The 22759-nt window shown below is 42.3% G+C and overlaps 1 protein-coding gene across 12 annotated transcripts in view; it reads right to left on the reverse strand.

Annotated features, from left to right (window-relative positions):
* Positions 1-22759, reverse strand: part of dab2ipb (DAB2 interacting protein b) — a 204890-nt gene that overhangs the window by 34668 nt on the left and 147463 nt on the right. For all 12 annotated transcript variants that reach the window (XM_030064951.1, XM_030064946.1, XM_030064945.1 and 9 more), the window contains 3 exons: positions 9247-9400; positions 7960-8058; positions 1753-2307 (listed from right to left, as the gene is read on the reverse strand). In XM_030064951.1, the coding sequence (XP_029920811.1) occupies positions 1753-2307; positions 7960-8058; positions 9247-9400 (808 nt within the window). The remainder of the gene's footprint in view (positions 1-1752; positions 2308-7959; positions 8059-9246; positions 9401-22759) is intronic.

Consider the following 22759-nt stretch of genomic DNA (forward strand, 5'->3'; position numbering starts at 1 on the left):
CTTTTAACCAGCAAGGATGAGGTGCTGCTGATAAAGGGAATACACACTCAAAAGCCGCCTCACATCACTGAACGCCTGCCTGTAGCATCGAGTCGACATTACAGTATCTATGTATCTAAAATCTAAAATTATTTATTATCAGAAGGACTTTTCTTCTATATTAGTTATGGAAAATTACAACTTTGAGAGTTTTAATTCTATCAAGCAGCAAAAAAGCTGTAGCATGACCTGTTTGCGTGAATTTGCCTCACTTGACATTGCACGTCCTGCAGCATGACTATTGCACCTTGTGATGTTGATGCTGAAGATATATTATGCAGCCCTAATTATCAGTTCCTGTTTACCCTGTCTTAGAACTTCCAATTGACTTTGCCTATTCTTATTGCAGTTTTTCTCATTACTTACAGGCCCACAAAGGATTAAATTAAAAAAGAATGTTTCACACTGGATTGTACTGTGCCAAACACATAGATTTAGTGAGGACACTGCATGACAATATCCCTCATGATGAGCAACCTTGAAACATTGTCTCTGTTGGCATTAATGTTTTACAAGCAATGTGTCCCTAGTGGCAGAAAAGCAGGAGAGGGAAAATGAGAGGGGAGAAAGAAGTAAAAGTTTTAGTGCTTTGTAGGGACGGTGGCGATTAATTGAAAGTAATTAAAAGTGTGAATGTCTCTCCAGGGATCTGTAAAGGCCTTCTCCCCATCCATCAGCAGCTATCAGTTCTTTGGCTAAACCAGCAGACTGACAGCACACTGTGGATAGACATCACTTCTTAAGTACTAATCATTCATCATTCCACTGAGCCGTGATCAAGTAAGAGAGACTTTCAAAGCTCTGCTGATGAGATACTGTCATGAGGACTAAACTGAGGCAAAAGTTGTCCCTGATATGACAGAGCCAAAGGAGCTGTTGATGTTACAGAGCTCAAAGCAGCCTGAAAGCAGTTTCCCACTAAAATCATTCAAAGTGAAATGCTGTAGTTAATTTAAAGGGGAAAACAAAACAAAACAAAACATTGCAACATTGCTCATTAGAAATGCTCCAGCAGTGATTTGATTGAGCAAGTCTACAACAGCATATTTGTCTTCTATTCAAAAAGAGGCACCCATATATATACGATGTTCCCTTACCTCTCATGTTAACAGTGTGTAATTCTATAACAACAACCCCCCCATATCGACAGTGTAGCAGCGAAATGAGACGGCGCTATGTCTCATATCCCCAATGTTGTTGTTTGCACTGATGGGATCCCAACAGGAAGAGTTAGTTTTACTGTGGCGCAGAGACAGAAAGTGTACAGTCACAGTACAATGCAGCTGTTTTGGATGGATGGAAGATTATCTGAGTCCAACGGCCTCCTGTCGAGGGAGACTCAGCTCCTACTATGGCAGACTAATCTTGCCATGCTTGCATTACTACAGACAGCAGTGGATGTATTATGCCTCTGTCTTGCTCCATCTGTATGCTGTGAAGCACTGCAGGGGATGCATGTAAGGGATTAACTTTAGTTCAAAATGTAATACCAGCTCCTGCAACAACAGGAAATCACCTGTCTGCCTATTCTCTTGTCTGCGCAGCGTTGGAGCTACAGGGGTCAACAGACAGTGGAGAAACAATTCACTTCAGTTTGTTTGAGACTGTCATTTTACTTTTATACATCAAGACTGGAAAAAAGTGGAAAAAAGGCTGTTGGCACAGCACAAACATGGAAATAATAGAATGGAACATGATGATAGTGGTACTAACCTTGGCCTTGCCAGTGCTCTGCAGAATGTGAACCAGAGCACATGCCATCTCCTCCTTGTTCTTAACACTGATCCCGGGCTCAAGCACTGAACACAGAAGCATGTAGTGATTGGTGGTGTACTCCGCAAACTCCTTGTACATCTCCATGGGCAGGATGTTCATGCTTTGATAGCGAGCCTTGATTCTGATCATGGGCCCTGATGTCTTGCCCTTGGTGGGGTTCGGCGTGCTCACTGGATACCACTTCTCTACAAACTGCCGTCCCGTCACAGCTGCAACAGGGATATTGACCAGTCCAATGTAGTTGTTCTTGTCTTTCTTTTTCTTCTTGTCTGTATCTTTGTAGAGGTGGGCCGTGATGCTCTTGACAGCAGGCAGGTTGTTGAATTCAAAGTGTTCTCCCCAGAAGACATTGTCAGTTTTCAGTTTACAGGTGGTGCGGGCATAGAGTGAGTCGTCGAGACAAAGCTCGCAGAAGTACTTTTTCTTGGCCGGCAGGTCTTTGGCCTCAATGATCCACAGCCTCAGCATGTTCTCCACCCGACGACTGTTGTCCTAGAGACGGAGAAGATGGAGGGAAGGGGTTAAGGTCTTGAAGAATGATTGAATAAAGGTGTGCAATACACAACATTAATGAGATACAATCACAGTTTCAGAAAGATGTTCAGGTGCTTTAAATAGCTGAAAGTGTCTGGCCTGAAAATGAATAAAGAAAATAAAATCAGCAAAGAAACACATCAACAATTTTGAGATTAGAGCTTCAATCTTAACCTCTGACTCAAAGTCTCTGTTTTACAAAAACAGACAACTTGCAGTCATTTCCATAGTAGTGCAGTATCAAATCCTCTCTGTTCCTTTTTCCATCTTTAAGGAGCCTAGAAATCTCACTCTTACATTATTTCACACTGCAGCTCATCCATTTCTCGAGGCAGTGGATTTCACAAAAAAAGTTGGACATATTTTTGGCTCACAATTCCCTTCCCCTGAAAATCTTCCCTGAAGATGAACTTAGAAGAGCCAATGATTTCATTATTAGAAGATCATACCGTTCCAGGAAAGACACAGGCCTATGAAATATGTTAAGTATCCCAATGCATGAGCCACCATCTCCACTTTATTACTATGTCTGCATGTTCTTGAAATTGTCATTGGCAGCAACACTATTCCATGCAAAATATGTGAACTTATCCTTAATATATTTTTGATTTTCCAGATTAAGACAGGGGATGCCCTGGTGGCTAAACTGGTACAGGATTACCATTTACGCCAAGTGGCAGAGTTCAGCGTGGTCCCTTTGCTTCATGTTTCTCTCTCTTCCCTGCATTTGCTGTCTCTACTGCGACAACCAAATGGGGCCAAAAAAGAAGCCTTCATCAAAAATGCATTCATCATGCATTCATGAGAAGGATGAGATGCATCCTTCTGGATAAACAGGGTGCTTAAATACTTTGTCAAAGCACTGGGAGACAAAGGGCTAAGAGGTGAATCTGTAAACCATCATAATATCATGAGGCTCTGTGAAGGTGAAGAGCATCTTGGATCACTGTCATCTTACACAAAACAGAGGGGTTCTCCATTTCCAACTGCGAGAAGAATTGATCCCAGTCTCCTATAGATGCCAGAACTTGCAGGCCACAGCCTCGCTACAGACCTTACCAAGAGAAAGCAGTGGCATTCCATTCTCAACTAAGAAACACACATTCTCCTTCATTCTCTTCCAAGAGACAAACAGAGGGCTCTCCACCTTTTCTTTGCAAATGTCAGATCTCTCCTTCTCCCTCATTCTGAGTTGCCACATTCCTGCACCCATTTTCAAAAAGATGTCAGGTCTCATCAATACACTGTTTCCAGAATGAAAAGTGAATCTGGCCTATGTTCAGATTTGCCACATTTGTCCATCAAATGTGCAATAATTCATCAGATCTGGTCTTTCCCAACATGGTTGTCCCTACTAGGGATGGCGAAAATGGAAAATTTTCTTGGTCGACCACCGGGCCTCATTAATCGGTTTATTTCGGTTAACCGAGAATATTATTTTACTGTCTGTAAACCATAAAAGAATAACCGCAACAAATAGAAACTAGCAGCGCTAGCACCGGCGCCATTGTCTTGCCCCGGACGCATACCACTACGTCCGCGACAAACATAAGCTTGGCTCGTTTTTCCCGTAGATATCTATAATATAATTATAATATACTATAATATAATTATTATCGATATCTATGGTTTCTCCGGTCTGTCTCTACCGAGCTGAGCTCTGTGCGTAATGACGTCATCGAAACCCGGCAGAGCGTCCCGTCGCCATGTTTACCGTATTAAACTATTGTAAGCGCAAGAGCAACTTCTCCGCCTTCAGGAACAGTTGGAATTTTTCGATCGATAAAACCTTACGGTAGTTACGGTATTTACAATCTGACATGCGCATTTGTGTCGGCGACGACACGTTCGGACTAGAGTGCCTGTAGAGAGAGAGTGGCGACAACTCCGTTCACTCCAATGGTTCCGTTTTTTCACAGCAATGGCGGCGTAAGGAGACCCTCTCCCCACAGGCACTCTAGTTCGGGCTTAAAGGGTTTTTAACCGACAAGATTATTCGGTTAAAGTTCAAACGGTCAACAACCGGTCAAACGGCCACCGGTTAGCATCCCTAGTCCCTACACATGTGCCTTAGGGCCCACTCACATTGGCAAGTTTGAGCCCGTATCGTGCTAAAGCCAAAATCCCCCCCTCCCCAGTCCCTGGCTGGCCTGCACTCACATTACCTAAAGCCCAAACGCGCCCAAGCACGATTGCCCCCGGTGTGCACGACATCACGTTGAAATACGACAACAGGCATGGCCCGACGTCATTATAAATCAGTATAGTTCAAATATATTCATCATGTCTTCCTTTTAATTAAAAAACGTTTTTGGTCCTTTTAATCAGACATGGGATGTTTATTTACCTTGACAGTTTCGGAGGTAACTTCCTCCTTCTTCAGAAAGGTCCAACTGACAGCCGGAGCGGCACCTGTCAGATCCGGCAGACCGGGCGACCGGGTGGCCGCACACCGCGCGGTGCCGCGGCCAGTGCCGGCCGGTGCCGCGGCCAGTGCCGGCCAGCACCAGGTCTGCCGGATCTCAGACTGCTGTAGGCTACTTTCATTATAAACCGACTTTTGTTTATACGCGGTTGCAGCAGCACAACGGACAGCGACACAGACAACATGGTTGATTATTGATTGCGCAACGCGGCCATTCGCCGGTAATCAAGCTGTGCACAAAACAATTTTGCAGAGGCAGGAGGTAAGTTGCATGATTTACGTCCGTGCACTGCGTGCGTGACCGTGCATGTGCTCGTGTATGCGCCCGTACCGCGCTGAAGCACACCCCCTCCAACCGTGCCAGAGCGGGGGAAGTGTACTGTATTCAAGCACGATACGGAGCGATCACACTGGTCAAAGAATCCGGATTTTAGGGGCAATGGTGCTTGGGTGCGGATCAAACTTGCCAGTGTGAGTGGCCTCTTAGACTCCTCACAATGAAAGTAACACTGTGCAGAACCTGTAGTGTGTAGTACTGTAACCTGTAGTACTGTAGGGTGTGTTACCTGAATGTAACCAGGTTGTGTGACCTCCATACCATCACAGGAAATCCAAATGATTGTCACAAGCTTTCTTCTGTTGTAGGATTATCTTTAAAAACTAGATTAAATCCAGTCTAGCCTCTGAACCCGGGAGGCAGTATGAGTCACCTTTTGGCTGAAACATTATTTAAAAGTGCCCATTCTTAATGCTGATGAGCAAGATTTTCCTCTCAATCTTGGTGCAACGTCGTACATCCATAAACCTTTTCTGTGGTGTTTTCTAAATAATTCCAACTAATTTCTTTATGTTGATCAAAGCATTTTAGTGTTACTCCCTGAATGAAGGTACTCCATCCAACCAAGTGGGAATTAAACTTGTACTTATATTTTTGCAAACCTTTTGAGGACATTCTTCTGCTAGCTCACTAAGATGTTACCTGTGTAAACCGCCTCTGGCAGAATCGTTGTCTTGACTATCTTTACTTTAACTTGTCTTCATGCATATGCATGTATTCCCTTTGCTAGATAACAGAGTTCACTGTGACTCCCTCCCTGAACTGAAAGTACTGTATGAGATGTTCTCATGATCATATTTTCTTTAGGTGTATTTCTTTTTATTGCTATGGCTAATATACAGTTGAACTTACCACATGGCTTTGATATTCGATACTCTTAAAGATATATATGAAATCTTCAACTTACTGTAATGACAAAAACATATGAAGTCGTTACATTGGGCCCACTACATTATGTGGATTACTAGTAGTATGACAGAGGGAATGTACTAGTCAGTTGTGATTCATGACAACCTTCCTCAGAAAAGTTAGCAAACTGCAGCAGAAAGTTCATTTTTATGAAGCTGCATGATTGTTGCTGTGATATGTTATTCAACCTTGGACTTTCCACCTCACTCTGTTCATGGATTATGAACTTTCTTACCAACAGACTACAGAATGTCAGGATAAGCAACCTGACAACCTGACTCAGCCTACTAGGCTGCAGAACAGCTTTTTCTAACTCCCAAACACAAACACTTGACAATCATGACAAGGACTAAAGAAGTGTGCAATACAATTTACTCTAGATGCAATATTAAAACTGCAATGTGTAGTGCTGATGCCTTCTACTTTTTATTTAGCATGTTATTTATTATTGTTGTTGTTTTTACCGATTGTCTTATATTGTGCGTACTTTTAACATTAATCTTGTGCCTTGCTGCTTTTATGAGTGCCAAACTCAGTTTTTTTTGTAGAAATTACAATGACAATAATGTTATTATCATTATAATTATTATTATAATTACTACTACTACAACCGCTACTATTATACAGGCCAGTCATCTTTGCATTAGCTAAGCCAATATTGATTGCAAATTAGGGAAAGACAATTTAATTTTGGATTCTGCTAAGGTATTTAACACAACTATAGAGGCCCCCTTCCCAAATTTAAAGTTTACCAGCATTATTCCCAGCTTGTAAGTGGGCAAAAAAAAAAAAAAACACATGGCAGCATGCACGGCATCTAATCTATCAAAATCATAGAATAATTAAAAACTGCAAAGCTGAGATACAGAGATAACACAACCCTGCCAGGAGAGTTGAGGAGAAGAAGGACTTCAACGTTATTGGGGAACATTTTTCCAAAGTTCTAATTAGTGAGTAATTGGTGAAATAATGAAAGATGAAGGACGGAGGATGCTGTGAGATTAGCACCATTTCTTGGCCTGGTATATGTTTGCCCCTCTCCCTCTGCTGCAGCTGTGTTGTCATGATTAGAGGGTGTCAATGCTGGAGGAAAGTACTTGAGCACCAGTCTTGGGGTTGGACAGTCATATCTTAGTTGTGTCTCTCCCTGCACGCTCTTAGTCCTTTGCGCTTTAGAGTTGATATAGAAGACCACAGCTGCATGTAAATATAATATCAGGTTGGAATGCTGCATGAGGTGCAGTGTACTCTGTAAACTCTATGGCTCCACATTAGGCCACCTGCTGAATACAGTGACTATGTTTATGTGCCCAAAATACTCTAGTTTTTGCCCTTATGCTGTAAAAGACGATATTCCTACCGAGTTGTTTACATGGCTGGTGAAAATGAATATTCCACTAATATTTCTGTTTACAGCAGCCTTGGAAACTCCTACTTGTTCAACTGTGTGAACACAGCTTCCTTCTTTCATTCATTCAACCACCTCACTGAAAAGGTCAGAGTTGCAATATTTGAAATGTGGGCTCTTTGTTAATGCATCTATAACCTAGCCTTGCAAACTGTTAGCTAGTTGGTTTGTTTACAATGCACAGAGCTAACTGTAAACAGGCAGCCATGTGTCACAAACTGCAGTAAAATCCCGAACTGAGATATATAGTCCAAATGTGCTGTATATATGACCAAAGAATGCTTCTGCAACCTGAATACTGTTGGCGTATCCCACGTCTTAATAGGAAAATGACACATTTGGAAAAAGGCCTCATATTGTTTACATGACCTGTATCAAATTCAGAATACTGTCATGCTAGGAATAATTATGGACAATTCCTGTGCATGTAAACATACTGACAGTTGCACTGAGTGATTTGATGTTGGGATGCAAGTATTTGAACTTGTCCTGAATGACTTCAGGCAGCCTACTGTTCTCCTACATGCTCACCTTGTTGGGCTGTACTGCTCTCCTCAGATTCTCCATCCATTTGTCTCTCTCTGCTGATGAACGACAGGAAAAGCATTTGCTTCCTGTGGAGGTGGTAACCTACCACAGAGACAGAGGGAGGAAGAAAAAAGATATGTTTTAATGATCAACCTTATGCATATAAAACAGATTGAGAACATAATGCTGGAAGATAGTACAGACATGGTTTAATCTTCGTTCCTATATACCAGTTTGCCTCTGACAGCAGAAAGGTTTATCGAAAAGACATATGCATGCATATTCATGCATACACACACACACACACACACACACACACACACACACACACACACACACACACACACACACACAGAGAGAGAGAAAGTGGAGATGAGGAGTCTTAAGATGACTTGGCAGAGTTGTGGAATGACGTGATTGGGCAGAGAAGAGAGATGAGTGCTTGGCAGACTGGGTTATAACTGGATGAGAAAGAAACAGACAAAAGGACAGAGAGAGAGAAGAGGAGACAAGTGAAAAAGAGAGTGAAAATGATGCAGGGAGTGATGTGGATGATAAAGATTAGTAGTGGCCTCTTATCTCTACAGCAGACTGTGTTATTAGGATCTGGGATATTTTTTTACCTTGCTGTTCAGGGAGAAAAGTATTTAATGACTTAGAGACTTTATTGTCATTGTCAGAAACAATGAAAAACAATTTAGCAGATAAAATAAAATCAAAACAAATCAATAAATAAGGGTCATTATAAATTATACTCTTACAGTCTTATGGGAGAGAGGGTCCACAGACTTGCTTGTGGATAGAAGCTATTTCTTGGTCTGTTTGTGTGTGTTTTTATTGTCCTGAACCTTCTTCTTTCTCTCTGTCTCTGTCTAGGACTCCTTGGCCCAACACTCGAGCTGCTAACCTGCAGGCTGCAGCTGGACCTTTAGCTAACACTGTCCATCATCAGCTAAAAACTAGAAGTGCCATAAAGCTTAGCTACAGTTACAATACCACTGGCAAGACAGCTAGTAATTTTCAGATTTAAAGATTTTGAATATTGGCACAAAATATTGGCTATTGGCAGCTTCAGTTTAAAAAAAAAAACAAAAAAAACACTGGTATCAGTTTAGGTCAAACACTAATGGAAATACTGCTGTTAGCAGTGTGAATGCACAGAGGGATGTTCAAGGGTTTATTTAGAAATGTTAATATACTAAATGCAACACTTGTCATGTAAAGTGTACTTGAAGCAGGTGTTTTGTTTTGTGGTCTGTGTGTGTGTGTCGTATGTGTGTGCCTGCACACCTCAAAGCAGTAGTCCTGTCCGAGGATGCTGCTGTGAACAGGTTTGATGATGACCTCGTCCTCCATACTTAGGTCCAGGGCTTCCACAGCACTGCTGGGACTGAGCAACGACTCGTGGGAGCGAGACTCCTTCAGCCTCGGCATCAGATGAGATCTGCAAGTGGAGAGAGAGAGGAAGAGAGAGCGAGTTGAGTCACCCTGTTGAGACTAAGTAGAGAAAGTGAGAGAAGGAGAGCATATGTACTGTGTGTATTAGCAAGTGTTCGTGTTGAGTGTGAAAGAGAAAATATGTGAGAATGGTGAAGAGAGAAGAGTGGAGGATGGATCTGATGCTCAACTTGCCTCAGAGTCGGTAGGAGATCCTCAGCACAAGCTTGCACACTATCACATTAGCACATGTTCACGCACACTTCAACACACTCTGGCTATGTATTTTCCGTGACTTTTCATTTACAACATTCCTTAGAAAAATGAATGATTTTATGTTACAGCATCACCTGATGTCAGTCAAATTTCTGCTGTAACATGAAACAATAGACTGCTATAAAAAGAAAGTAATTCCAATCATTAATATCCAGCCTGAGAATGACACTTTCCACAATGTCCTGATCATCAAATGAATTTGTTTATTAAGATAACACCACAAATGCATTTTTATGTGGGAAATTGAAGGTGATAAACCAGTTGTTTAATGCCTGTGTTTTATGCAGCACTGCTTAATTCTTGCACTAACACGCACCCACACAAGCACAAACGGCAAAGTTCCTCTGTCAGCCTTCGCCATCACTGTTTTAACTGATTTACATCCATTGTTCAGCCACAGAAGATTAGGAGACAAGCAGAGCTTTCTGCTGTTCACTGTGTCTGATGCCGCCCTAGTTTTTGTTTTAGAAGTGCTACAGTGAGTGAGTGCTACTGTCACCAAAAAGCAAATATGTGGTTCCTCAGTAGAAATGTTGCCTTGTAAGAATATACAATGTGGGTGACACAGTCAGTCATGGATTCTCAGAGAGGAAACACATGATGCACAAACCAATGCAACACAGAGTACCTGTGTAGCACATTCTCATGTTAACTACTGGCGTACACACTGCAATACACAAGTTCAACAATAGTCATGTGATCCTGATGTGCACCACAACACATATTGTTCAACTTGATACTCAACCCACCATTTACCTCTTCAAAATGATCAGCTATGCCAAAGTATTCTGCTTTATATATAGAGACACACACACACACACACACACACACACACACACGCACTGACTTAAACATGAGCCCTTGGTGCCCCTGCATCTCTGTTACTATTAACCTTGCCCATGGTTTAATCAGCCTAATAGTGATAAGAGAATGAATAGCAGTGCAAAATATGCTAGTGAGGGATGCAGGCAGCAGCTAGCTAGCTTCATAAACATTAGCCCCTGACACTCAGGCAAGTCCACTGGCAGGGTGAGGATGACAGTGGGTCAATCACTGGTGTAATGAGAGAGAACATTATTTTAATAATGTCCTCTATGGAGGGCTTACATGGTAATCCTATGTATGTGTGTGGTGTAAGTGTGTGTGTGTGTGTTTCTGTTCTGTGGACTAAAAGAAGAGCATTCCAGGGAAAAGGCAGCAGACATAAAGACAGATTAGCAACCGCAGGCAGCCCTTTGTACAGTCAATCAGCTTTGTTGTCAAATCCACTGCCCAATGTGAAATGGACAAAGGTCTGATCTCTCTCTCTTGTTATCCCTCAATCTTCCATTCATTCTACCCCATCTATATCCCTCTCTCCCTCTCCCTCTCCCTCTCTCTCTCTCTCACACACACACACACACACACACACACACACACACACATAAACGCGCTTACAACCACTGAAACGCATAAACAGACACACAAACACTCCAGGGATAGCTTTGCATGTAAGAATTGAGTTTTAACAGCTTCTAGCCTATTACATAGCACGTCTGCAGGGGGAAGTGTGCACCTAGCACTGCTCTGTGATTGGCTGACTGGGTACTGGGCAGAACAGACAGTGAATCAAGTGAGGTGGAGAAAAGGGAAGCACACAGGCTAGCTAGCAGGATGTGCTCTGAGAGACTGAATGGGTCATGGCTCCAAAATTTGTGTCTGAACCATGTTTCACAATTTACAGACCCTGAGCGTGCATGTAAATGCTACTGGACCTCACCAACAGATTTACTGAAGGGAACAGCTTTATGGAAAGAATTGGCACACCAGCAGAACAAAACTGCAGCTCCCATTCACCTGCCCTGCCAGATTGTGAAGCTGTCAGTTGGACCGTCATCGTTCTGACCCCAAGTGATTTTTAGAGCTGGTGCTGACTATAGCTCCACCCCAAATAAGGATATTGGAGGATATGCTGAGGCCTACAGACAGTGCCCTCTGTCTCGCTCAGGAAGCTCTGACAGCATTTCTCAAACATGAGCCAATGAGTCCCGAGGGTATGCAGATGTTCATTTCAAAGAACCAGTGCCACATGTGATTTTAGTTCTCCCTCTTGGCTTAAAGTCATGCAAAAATGAAAAACGTCTCTTTCATTTTGCTAACTTATTTTACATATAAATGATCCTTATGTATCAATAAATGCCAAAAACACTTATTTTTTTGTATTATTGTATCAAAATCCCACTTCATGGAAAAGTGTGCATGAGTTAGGGTAAGCCAGCATGCCAGTTTTGGCCCAGGTAGGCGTGGTTTCCACTCCATTTAAAAACACCACATGCCGAGACATGCCAGTTGTGCCTCTCTGAGGCCTTGGTAAGAAGGGCGAGGACAAGTAGCCACCAAACAAAAACAAACACATGGTACAAGCACAGCTGAGTAAAGCAGTGGTTTAATATGTACAGTATCATTCAGGAACACACAACCATAACTGTTTTTCATGCTAGCACTAAGGGAAGCTAGATTGTTCCAATTCAGTGGACAACAGCAACCACAGATTTCACTCCATGTCCACTGTTGTTTGTTTACTCAGCCGTCCAGTGTGCTGACAATGATGTGTTTGTTGCAGCTTGCTTACAGTTTGCACTTGATTTAATTGTTTTTTCTCCCCCCTTGCTGCTATGTAATGAGTGACGAACCAGCACACCCTAATGAAGTCGGTGCCTCATGGTTACCTCATGGTGCACCAGTGTACGTGAACAAAATTGCATCCAATAAAACAATCATAGATTTTTAAACAATTCCCAACTTTAAACAACACCCCTCCTCTCATTACATAAAACTGTTTTTCTCTCCCTAGCTGATATCCCATCAGTTTTTGAAGGATCTCTTCCCATATTACAACCTACTGTAGCATCCTGGTTTGACAGGAAAAATATCAAAGGCAATCTCAAAATGCCATTTCAATGGGACTTCAAGACATCCTAATCAGTGAGATCAGCTGTTGCAGTCTTTGGTTGGAATGAGAAGCCATATTCCTGATGTTGTGTAGAGATTGCAATCTACATCTTGGTTTCAGTGCTCCAATGGCAGCTCTGTTTCCTGATCTGGATTAGGCATTATCACATACCATAGGGCAGAGCATGCACATCATCACCGAAGAGGCAGAACATTCTTATGAAGGTGTTACTGTAGCAAAACATCAACGTGTTTGCATATTACAATTTACACTCAAAGATGTCCTAAATGTGAATTTACAGGAAAGACTTACAATATTTGAATAAATACTGTACAAGACAGAGATAAAGACAGCAGGAGGGAGTGATGTTGTCTTTCCATGCCATTACAGTGAAATTAACAAAGTAATGCTACTGGATGTGGCGGGTCAATGGGACAAGTCACAGGTATCTCTGATTGTGAATATTAGCATGCCCTTTCTGTTCATGCTGGAACAATGAATGTGTATATCTGATGCTCAACACTGGACTCAAAACCCCAAACTGACACTGCCATGGATGCTACCGTAACAATAAATCCACTGGCACACACAGTTCAGCCGCTCACAGGAGGTACACAAACATGGTGTACTGTGAAAATGGAAATGGGATAGGAACATGCAGCCATTGAAAAAAGAGGGGTAACACTTCAGTGTATAATGGCCTAATCCCAGTGTATTAAACTGTGTATCAACCTACAGAAAAGCAGTATCAAATACATGATATACCTATGACAGTGTATCACGCAGCTTCACTAAAATGGTGTTGTTACACGGTTGTAAGCACATGATGTACTAGGGAGATTTTTATGAACTACTTTCACAACAACAAACTCACTTTCAGTACTTTTGCATAGGTTAATACACAGGTTAATAGTCTGGAATAAGGCCACTGTAAAGTGTTACCAACAGCTGAAGCACTTGCCAATAGGAGCTCCTCCAGAGAAACGCACTGGGTTGAACAATGAGAATAACCTGAGGGACACAATGTGTTTTGAGTAAGGAATGTATTTTATTCATCCCTTATCATTGTCTTTCTTTCTCTCTCAGCACATCATACCAAAAGAACATTAGTGTCAGTAGAAATGGAGGGAGAATGTGAATATATGAATTAATGAATAGTAATGCTGCATATCATCTGTACGGAGCTGTATTAAATTGTACTCTAGTGTGTAATTTATGTTTTATGTAATTTATGTAGGCCACCTTGTAATAATGGCAACGAAAGACACTGCTGAGCATGTCAAATCCACTCAGAATTTTACATATTCCCCAGATTGATGCACCGGCCATGTCAGCCTCATCTGCAGATAACAACTGGCATTACATGCAGGGCATGCTGTCCTCTTCTCCTTGTTTCTCAACTGTGTCTCTTTGCTTCCCTTCCCCCAACATCATCTATTCTCAGTAAACGTCCTTTTTTGCCCTTGACAATTCTCCAATGCTCTCTGCCATTCCCTGTCTTTCTCTTGCCTGTCCTCGCTCTTTCATTCTATGTTTACCTGAGGGGGGGTGTGGGGGAAGGTGTGTGTGTGTGAGGGGGGGTACAGTTTATGTTAGATGGATTCTTTTGGTCTCTCTGGCACTCATCTTCCCCCTCACACTCTCTCAGCATGCTGTTTTCTCCCCTTCTCCCCTCTCTCAGTCACCAATCATCCTGTCCCCCTCAGTCTTCTGGGCTTCATTCCGTCCATCTAAATATTTTAGATGCTGTGCAGGAGTTACACAGTCCTTTGCCAGGCCAGAAACTTGCAGTGGCTCACACACACAGACAGTGCTATTTAAAGCCCTGTAGTAAAATACATAATTGAAAAGGTCAGGGCATACAGAATAGCCTTTGTCAAGACACTGTCAGAATTACAGGAGATGCAAAGAGCAAAGAGCAAAGCTGTGTACTGCTCATACTGTATCTATAACACACACACACACACACACACACACACACACACACACACACACACACCTTCATCTTGCTTTATCTTACAGTAAGTAATGATGAAATGTATGGTTTCACCATGTGGAATCAGTGGCTAGTTCATGTTATCATCCTTCTAAATGTGGGCCTGTTCTCAGAATACAACCATGATTCATTTAGGAATCTAAGCTGCTGCTGTGCCGGGCCAAGTCCTCTCAACACAGTCTGAGAACTAGACACTCTACTCAGCCTTGCTACAGTCTGTTCAATAGAAACCCAGTTAGGAGTATGGACTAGGGGAGAGCAGAGAGGAGGGTAATGGATTCTGAGTGAGTCTGGTCTGCAGCTAGGAACCAATCCACTCTGTCTCTCCATCCTGTTAAAAGAATTCATCTGATAGTCTTTCTGGGATTGGATCTGATATAGTCTCATACATTGGGCCCATAACGGCATCAGAGCACTTAGACCTCTAAGGCACCGACTTGCTGGCTAGCTGGATGCACCGCAAGGGACTATGCTGTGTGCTGATAGCTCAAAGATAGGCTGAATTAATGTACTGCAACACCAAATAACAGGCTGATACAACTCCACCCCACATGGCTGGCACAGGAGTAGTTACTACTACAACAACAAAAGCACTACACAGTCCAAGGTAAGGGGTCTTACTTTGCAACACAACTAAACAACAGAGGAAAGAAATGATTATTTTTTGTCCACTCCCACTTTTAATATCCAAAAATGCAAAATGATGCTAATGACCCATGTCAAACCTTTGATGTAACAAAGAAACAACTTTCTTCTTGCGAGAGGCCTCCTGTGCATTTTTTCTATAATTAAGAAGCCTAATGTTAAGGCAGCTTGCTGACAGTGTTTGCAGAATGAAAATTATGCCATGCTGAGTGTTGACGCTGCACTTTGCTTTTTCTTTTAGACCAGCATCTCCAACAATAAACACACACTTTCACTTGCTGGCATCCAGGCGCATTCACTTTTTTGTTACCTTTTGCTCATTCACCTTGCTTTCTCCCCAGCAAACACATTCTGACAGCTGCAGTGGACATGCAGTGGACGTGGTGTGTGAGTAAGTGTGTGTGAGTGGGGGCGCATATAAACAAGTAAAGTCTGGCAGAGATTTTTATTCATTGCATGATATGCACTGTGCAAGCACCAGTCAATCTCACATAAAGCCTAATCCACATTAAAAAAAGGAGAGAAACTGAGCCTCTGCTCTTAGAGAATCAAACCAGGAGAAAAAGAGCCTGCCGAACACTGGCATGTATGTAGATCTGACAACAGAGCAGCAATGAGATGTCTGGATAAGAATCGGAGTGCAGTGGTTAGACAAGAGCTTTTGCTATGCTGCACTTGAAGTAACGATACAGTGAGCTGATTGGGTAAACTTTACAGTACTGTAATTTGATTCATTAACTGCTCCTCAAAGCTGATTGAATGGAGGAGCTTGGCTTGAAATGGAGTTTGAACCAAAAAGCTCTAGCCTGCCAGCTACATGCACCTGGGCACTGACACAAACATGAAAGCAGAAAACATCACAGACACGGCAAAACACACACACACACACACACACACACACACACACACACACACACACACACACACACACACAATCAGACAGTAATTGTTCAAGCTTGATTATAAAACACATGCACAGCGGAGACAGGCAGCCAGACAAATAAGCAATTATTCATGCATCAAGCCTCACACAATGGAGCATCCATTATTCCCACTGCCTTGGCACTATGACTCAATAGAATGGACCACAGGCCACGATGAGACAACTATCTGTCTGTCACACGGCAGTGTAGTCTGTGACAGGCCTGATAACTCACTTGATCCAAGCAGATGTGTTTCGACCCTCTAAACGCATGCCGTGAATAATGAGTCACTATCAGCTCACAGCAGAAGTTAAAATGTTGCGGCAATTAGTGTTAGAATTTTTTTGCAGACTCATCTCCCTGTCTCACATGCTATTTATCAGGACAACTGCATTCTTGTTTTGTGTAATCCCATGAAAATGTTTGCATTCGTGTGTATGTACCTGCCATCTGTCGACTGTCACATCTGCACTAGAGTGAACAGTTGGGCGATAGGCAGGGAAAGAGAGGGAGAGCGAACAAGCAGCACAACTAATGTCTGTCCCATGGTGAGAAAGACAGAAAGAAACAGTGGTCGAGAGGAGCGAAGGGAAGAGACGAGGGGGATCCTGTCAGATGCTGCTGGTGCAGAACGGGAGGGATGTGTAAGCCAAACTGCTGACATGTAGATACAGGCCTTTGAGCCCAAATACTGTTCCGCCAATCAGGCCAGCTAGAAGATTTAGTCAACAGAACAGAGCGGAAGAAAACCTCACTTACTAAGTCAGAGACAGTGCAGAGAGAAAAGGATCTCTGGAGATGAAGACGGACGGTAAGGGGAAAGTGAGCTAGAGATGCAGCAGCTAATGCGACAGCCCCAGTGCCGTAATGTTAACCTCCGCCAATAACCTCTGAGGAAAATCTCCACACATCTAAACCTGCCTGGGGCTCTCAGTCGAAACCTCTTCTGCTCATCCATCTATGACCTTGGAAAGCCCTGACTTGCTGTGCCGTAAGACCATGAAAGAGATAAGGATGACAGAGACAAAGGAAGAAATGTACATTAAAACAGATGGACAGCACAGACGAGTGGGCACAGTGGAGTCTGTGTCAGTCTATACACAGTGCATTAGTGCTTTGCAGCACCTGCGCTGGGTGCCAGTACTGGCATGGGCTCTTTGGCTCTCATGCTTTTACAGTGCCAATGGCCTAATGCACACAAGACAAAAGAGAGATTACACTAGAGAGCAAGCAGAGAGAGAGACACTGCCCCGGGCACCACTGCAGCAAACAAGAGGGGATGAAAACTGAAGGCAAGCTATGGTGTGATCACTTTTATGGTGAAAGATGATTTAAAAAAGCAGAGCGTGATTGAGCACTATAGTTGGGAGAGCACATTAGCCCCAAGGTTTAGAAGGAGCAGCTCCCAACAAAGATGGTCATTCATTTACATGGAGGAAGGAAGCTTTTTAGGGCAGGAATTCAACAACACACAAATGCTCACCCACACTGAGACACGCACTGAGAGGAGAGCATAAAAATGCATAAAATCAGCTGTGTTATAATATTATATCCTAAATGATGAGCTCCTCTGGGCACCATTTTAGTTGGGCATGTGGGAATGCCCAGCTCCCAGCAGTGGCAGGCACAGTGCACTGTGAGAAAGCCTGGCTGGCAACTGAGGTCAGGTGGTTGGATAACAGCTGCTGGAAGAGCCAGCCGAGTCACAGGGCCAGGTTGTCGGCTAAAACAAGACTCACACACGCACTTGCGCAGCTTGATTACAGTGAGAGTGCAGACTCCCTGTGAGGCAGGGAGGTAATTCAGTGTAACATCTGCGAGGACATTCACCGTGGGACACCATCACAGCACAGTGAGAAGCTGCTCTGGAGCGGGGTGGCTTGGGCTCGTTTCTTGGGCTGTTGAGGTCATGTGTTGAATGAAAGAATAGAACAGCTGGCCACTAATACTTAAACTGGACAGAGAATATCACAGTAGCAGCTGCAAAACATAGCATGCCAATTAGCTGTGCTAATCGGTTTAGTTTCTAACATTTGTGATGATTTCATGAGACACGTATGCATTGGTAAATATTAGTCATTATTATCGTCAGCCTCTGCAGGATGTGATACATGTTGCAGATCCTTTTTAGTCATCTTTCCTCTGTGTGTGTGTGAGTGTGAGTGTGAGTGTGTGTGAGTATGTGTGTGTGTGTGTGTGTGTGTGTGTGTGTGTGTGTGTGTGTGTGTGTGTACACGCGCGCACGTTTATGTGTGCAATTTACTATAATTACAGCAGGGCATAAAGAGATCAAAATAGAACAGCTCCTGAGCCAGAGCACTGCATGCTGCACAGGTTACTGAAGAGATTACAATGAGGTCAAAGGTCACACTAATGAGGAAACTTAAAGAATAACCAGATCGAAGGGCAGAGGTCAAAGGCCATATTAATGAGTGCTAGCCTTCTGGGTACCCCTGCAAGCTGTGTGAATGACACACACATTTAAAAACGCTGAATGGAAATGGTCATGTGTTATATACATGCAGCAGTGCAAACACAGACAGTCTATCTGTCTTTGTCATATAGGCTGCCAAAATCCACTAGTCTGTTTAATGACTCTGTGTCCCTGACCTAGTTTGACCACACACACACACGGATACCGCACAAGCAAAACTATTACTCACAAATACAGACAAAAAAAGCAAAAAATAGAGAGAGAAAGGAATATAAATATACAATTATTAAATTTATTTTATTTTTATTTTCATTTTTGCGTCAGTTCTTCGAGCACAATTTTCACAGTGTTTGATGTCTGATGCGGTGGTGTACTGGTGGTGTGATGGTCTAATGATCAGCAGGTTCCTGGTTCAGTCTATAACAACCATGTAACCTCGCAGGCTATGTAATATATTCAATTTATTATAAATTGTATGAAATTGAAAGTTCATAACATACTGTAACAAATTCATGAAAAATCATAAAAAACATAAAAAACTGATTGTGAATAAATCTGATGACTATCATTTTTAATAACCCTGCTTAACTAATTGTTATCAGATTTTTGGCGGCTGTTTCCTGCAGAGCTTCTCTCCATTCATCCATTTCACCAGTACATTAATCAGACCTAATGAGGGACTGTGAGCTATGTGCTTTGCCATCACACAGGTTAGATGCAGCTGGCTGTTGAGTAAGTGTTTGTGGTAACTGTCTGTGCTTTTAAAAATGAGCCAGCTCACTTAATTTTGCTGACAAACTACCGTCAAAAAACAGACAATGCTGCACTGACTCATCATTTTAAACACAAGAAAACCGCTCCAATGGCAAAAGAAGCAGCCTTTGACTTTAAAGGAATACTTTGCATATTTTCAACCAACTTTGTATCATTACATTGCCAGTAGTATATGCAAATGAACAGTGTTTACCTTCCCTCCATGTTGCCTGCACCCAGAGCTCCCCGTTCATTTATTGGCAAGTCTGCCAGATGACATCCAGCGGACTTTTGCCAGCTCTAGCGAACAAAATTGTACTTCCGCATTTTTTGTCAGTGGGGTGAAACAGGTGTTTGAGCACAGAGTAAGTGCAATTAATAGCGTTTGGTTACTAACACAGCAACATTCCAATATGAAAACACACAACACGTTTTTCATGAGGCCTGTTTAAGACTAGTTTGGCACATACACTGCCCCAGTTTGTAACCCGGCGGTGCTATCTGCGCAGTGCACTCTGGTTATTAGCTTTTCCAAACTAAACCAAAAGGACTACCACAGCCCTACTACATAGTAGGGATGTAGCGAGAGCCGATACTTCAGTACCAAGTCAATGCCAATAGTCCATAAATACAACGGTACCCATTTTTCAATGGCAGTGGAGGTACCATAGGTACCAAGTGCTTATATTTAGATTTCGTATTTATTAAGATTTAGCATTCAGTGGGCCGTAACATATTCTTCTGGAGCTGATGAGGAAGTTTTACACTTGTTGAAGTGTGCGCCGAAAAAGAGACAAACTCATACGAAAGATGGAGTGGCAGCTCTGCGACGGCTTGTCCAAAAGAAATACAGTAAGAGTCATGTCTGGAGGGATTTTGCGTTCGAGAAGGATGCACAGGGGATAATGATACATTTGCAAAACAAAATATGAAAACATTGCCATCCAAGTTTCCCATTAAATACTTGTTTCTTTTTCTAATTGTTTATAAGCCTACTTATTATTTCCATATTTTTCTCATGTCTCTGTTGGATACTGCAACTGAAATTCTGTGCAATCTAAGTTATTTAAGCACAGTTGACTTTTTGTTTGTTTTAAATACTTGTCTGTTCAACAACGTTCAACAGATTTTAACAGCAACAGATTTTTTTCTTTTTACCATGGTATCGAAATGAGATCAAGAAGTGTGGAAATTCACTGGTATTGGTTTTGACTACTGAATTTCTGGTATCATGACAACCCTACTACATAGGCAGTCAAGTTTTATGAAAATACCACCTTTCCACTGGTGAATTACTCCTTTAACAGAGAGAAGAGTGGGCCATTGACAGAACACAGAGGAAAAGAAAACACTTATCACTGGGTGGGAACAGTAATACCATAACACTAAGAACAATGGCCTAACTGGGCCAGTGCCTGACCAGTTAACAGTCCCAAGTCAACACCTGGCTCCTGATGGGCAGCAAAAACGCGCTGGTAGTTTAAAAGACTCTGTCGCAGCCAACTTAAAGCCCTCATGTTGGCAAGCCTCCGCCCTGCTGGAGTGTCGTTGGGCAAGACACTGATTTCCTCACAACTGCAGGGACACTAATCTCTGTAGCTGAACCTGACTTACAACCTCACTATGGAGCTCGACAAAAAGAAAAAGAAACATTATTTTGCTAAATATTATTTTCTGTCATTATATGATTACCTACTTCATATTTACATTTAGTTTTTCATTTAAGCTCTAATATTTCCCCTTTTTCAGTGATCATTAGGCGTTATGGGTTTGTCCTTCCTCTCTGTCAAACATGAACATATTAGTGTGTTTTAACCACAGAGCTCCATAGAGCCAGCTATGATATACCGTATTTCGCGAAAGACCATAAAGTATCAGTGAGTGTGACTCACCACCACTCACCACCAGAATGCCAAGGTTGAGGGAATGGTGTGTGCATCTGTGTATGTGCAAGAATGTGAGCAAGTGTGTGTGTGTGTTCATGTACATGTGTGTCGATGCGTTCATGCATGTTTGCGGGGCAGAGAGGGACCAAACCAAACACATTGCATAATTGTTATTTTCTTTTACTTCATTCATTATGGGTTGAGGAAAATATAAATTAGTAAAAAGCAGGCAGCCTTCTTCACTTGAGCTGTTGCATAACTGTTAAGTGCTTGGGGAACTGATAGCAATATGTGCAGAGGAGCTGAGGAGACGAGTGGTGGGTTTTTTTACTTCTTGACCTGAATATTAAAATGCCCTATGGCACCGGACAAAGAAATAGACAAACGCTGAAGTTCACAAAGAGAGAATGAGGGCAGAGACTTTCTTCCCATGCAACATGGCACAACTAAAATGGTAAGAGCAAGTATGATCTCTCCAATCACTGTTCTTTCCACTGTTTCATCTGTGTATTTTACAGCTGCATCAGTCAGATCTTTATTTAAACTATATTTAGACATGTGACTCAACCTCGGTGACAGACAATCAACTCTAAATTTTAAGGCATACTGTCACTGCTGAGGTCTTATTTGCACTCGAAACCTAATATCTGCCTCTGGCACTGAATATTTTCCATGTTCAAGTCTGAACCCGTCCTCATTCTTCTCTCAAGGCTTTACTGTCCAACAACTCAGCTCTACTTAACTTTTAATGTTTTTGGCGAAATCTCCAGACCTACCTAAACACTCATTTCACACCGCTAATTTTTTTTATGGGTTTTATGTAGCCAAAAAAAAAAAAAAAACAAGATTTGGAGAAGTTGGAGAAGTGGGTGGATGCACAGACAGAGGTTATCATAAACCACACTGTTTACAGTTCAGCTATCCATCCACAGGAAGCACACTACTGAATAAAATATTAAAATATGTAACACTTACGATCTACTGAATAAGTGAAACATGGTCCCATCGCACCACTCCAAGCTCGGTCCCCAAAATGCACAACTTCAGTTTGGGTTGCATTCCTCACTAGCGGCTGATCGGTGCGGCTGATCTCTGTGTTTTCCCGACTATTTTTGAGTCTCTGGGAATGTGTGGCGAGAGCCTCTGCCCTTTGAGTTACACCACGCTACTCCCAAAGGATGTCTGCTGCTTCAAACACACCCCTCTCCACATCCCATTTAAAAAGATAGCGCTCTTATTTAGGTTGTTTTTGCCCACTCGGTCAGATTGTATAGTGAAAATGGAATTTCAGTGCAGTGAAGTGCATATGCTATCAGATGACTATTTCTAAACAGTAATACGGCTAACAATTTACATTTGCAGGAAATCACTATAATATTCATGTCAGGGATTATACAATGTTATAATTTTATTGATCATTACTGTTTACATATTTATATACTTTTATATAGTAACAATACACAATAATTATACAGTTACACTGATTTTTAGTGGCTTGTGGCACTTTTTTGCTTTTTTCGT

Source organism: Myripristis murdjan, chromosome 12 (genome assembly GCF_902150065.1).
Source record: "Myripristis murdjan chromosome 12, fMyrMur1.1, whole genome shotgun sequence".
Lineage (NCBI taxonomy): Eukaryota > Metazoa > Chordata > Actinopteri > Holocentriformes > Holocentridae > Myripristis > Myripristis murdjan.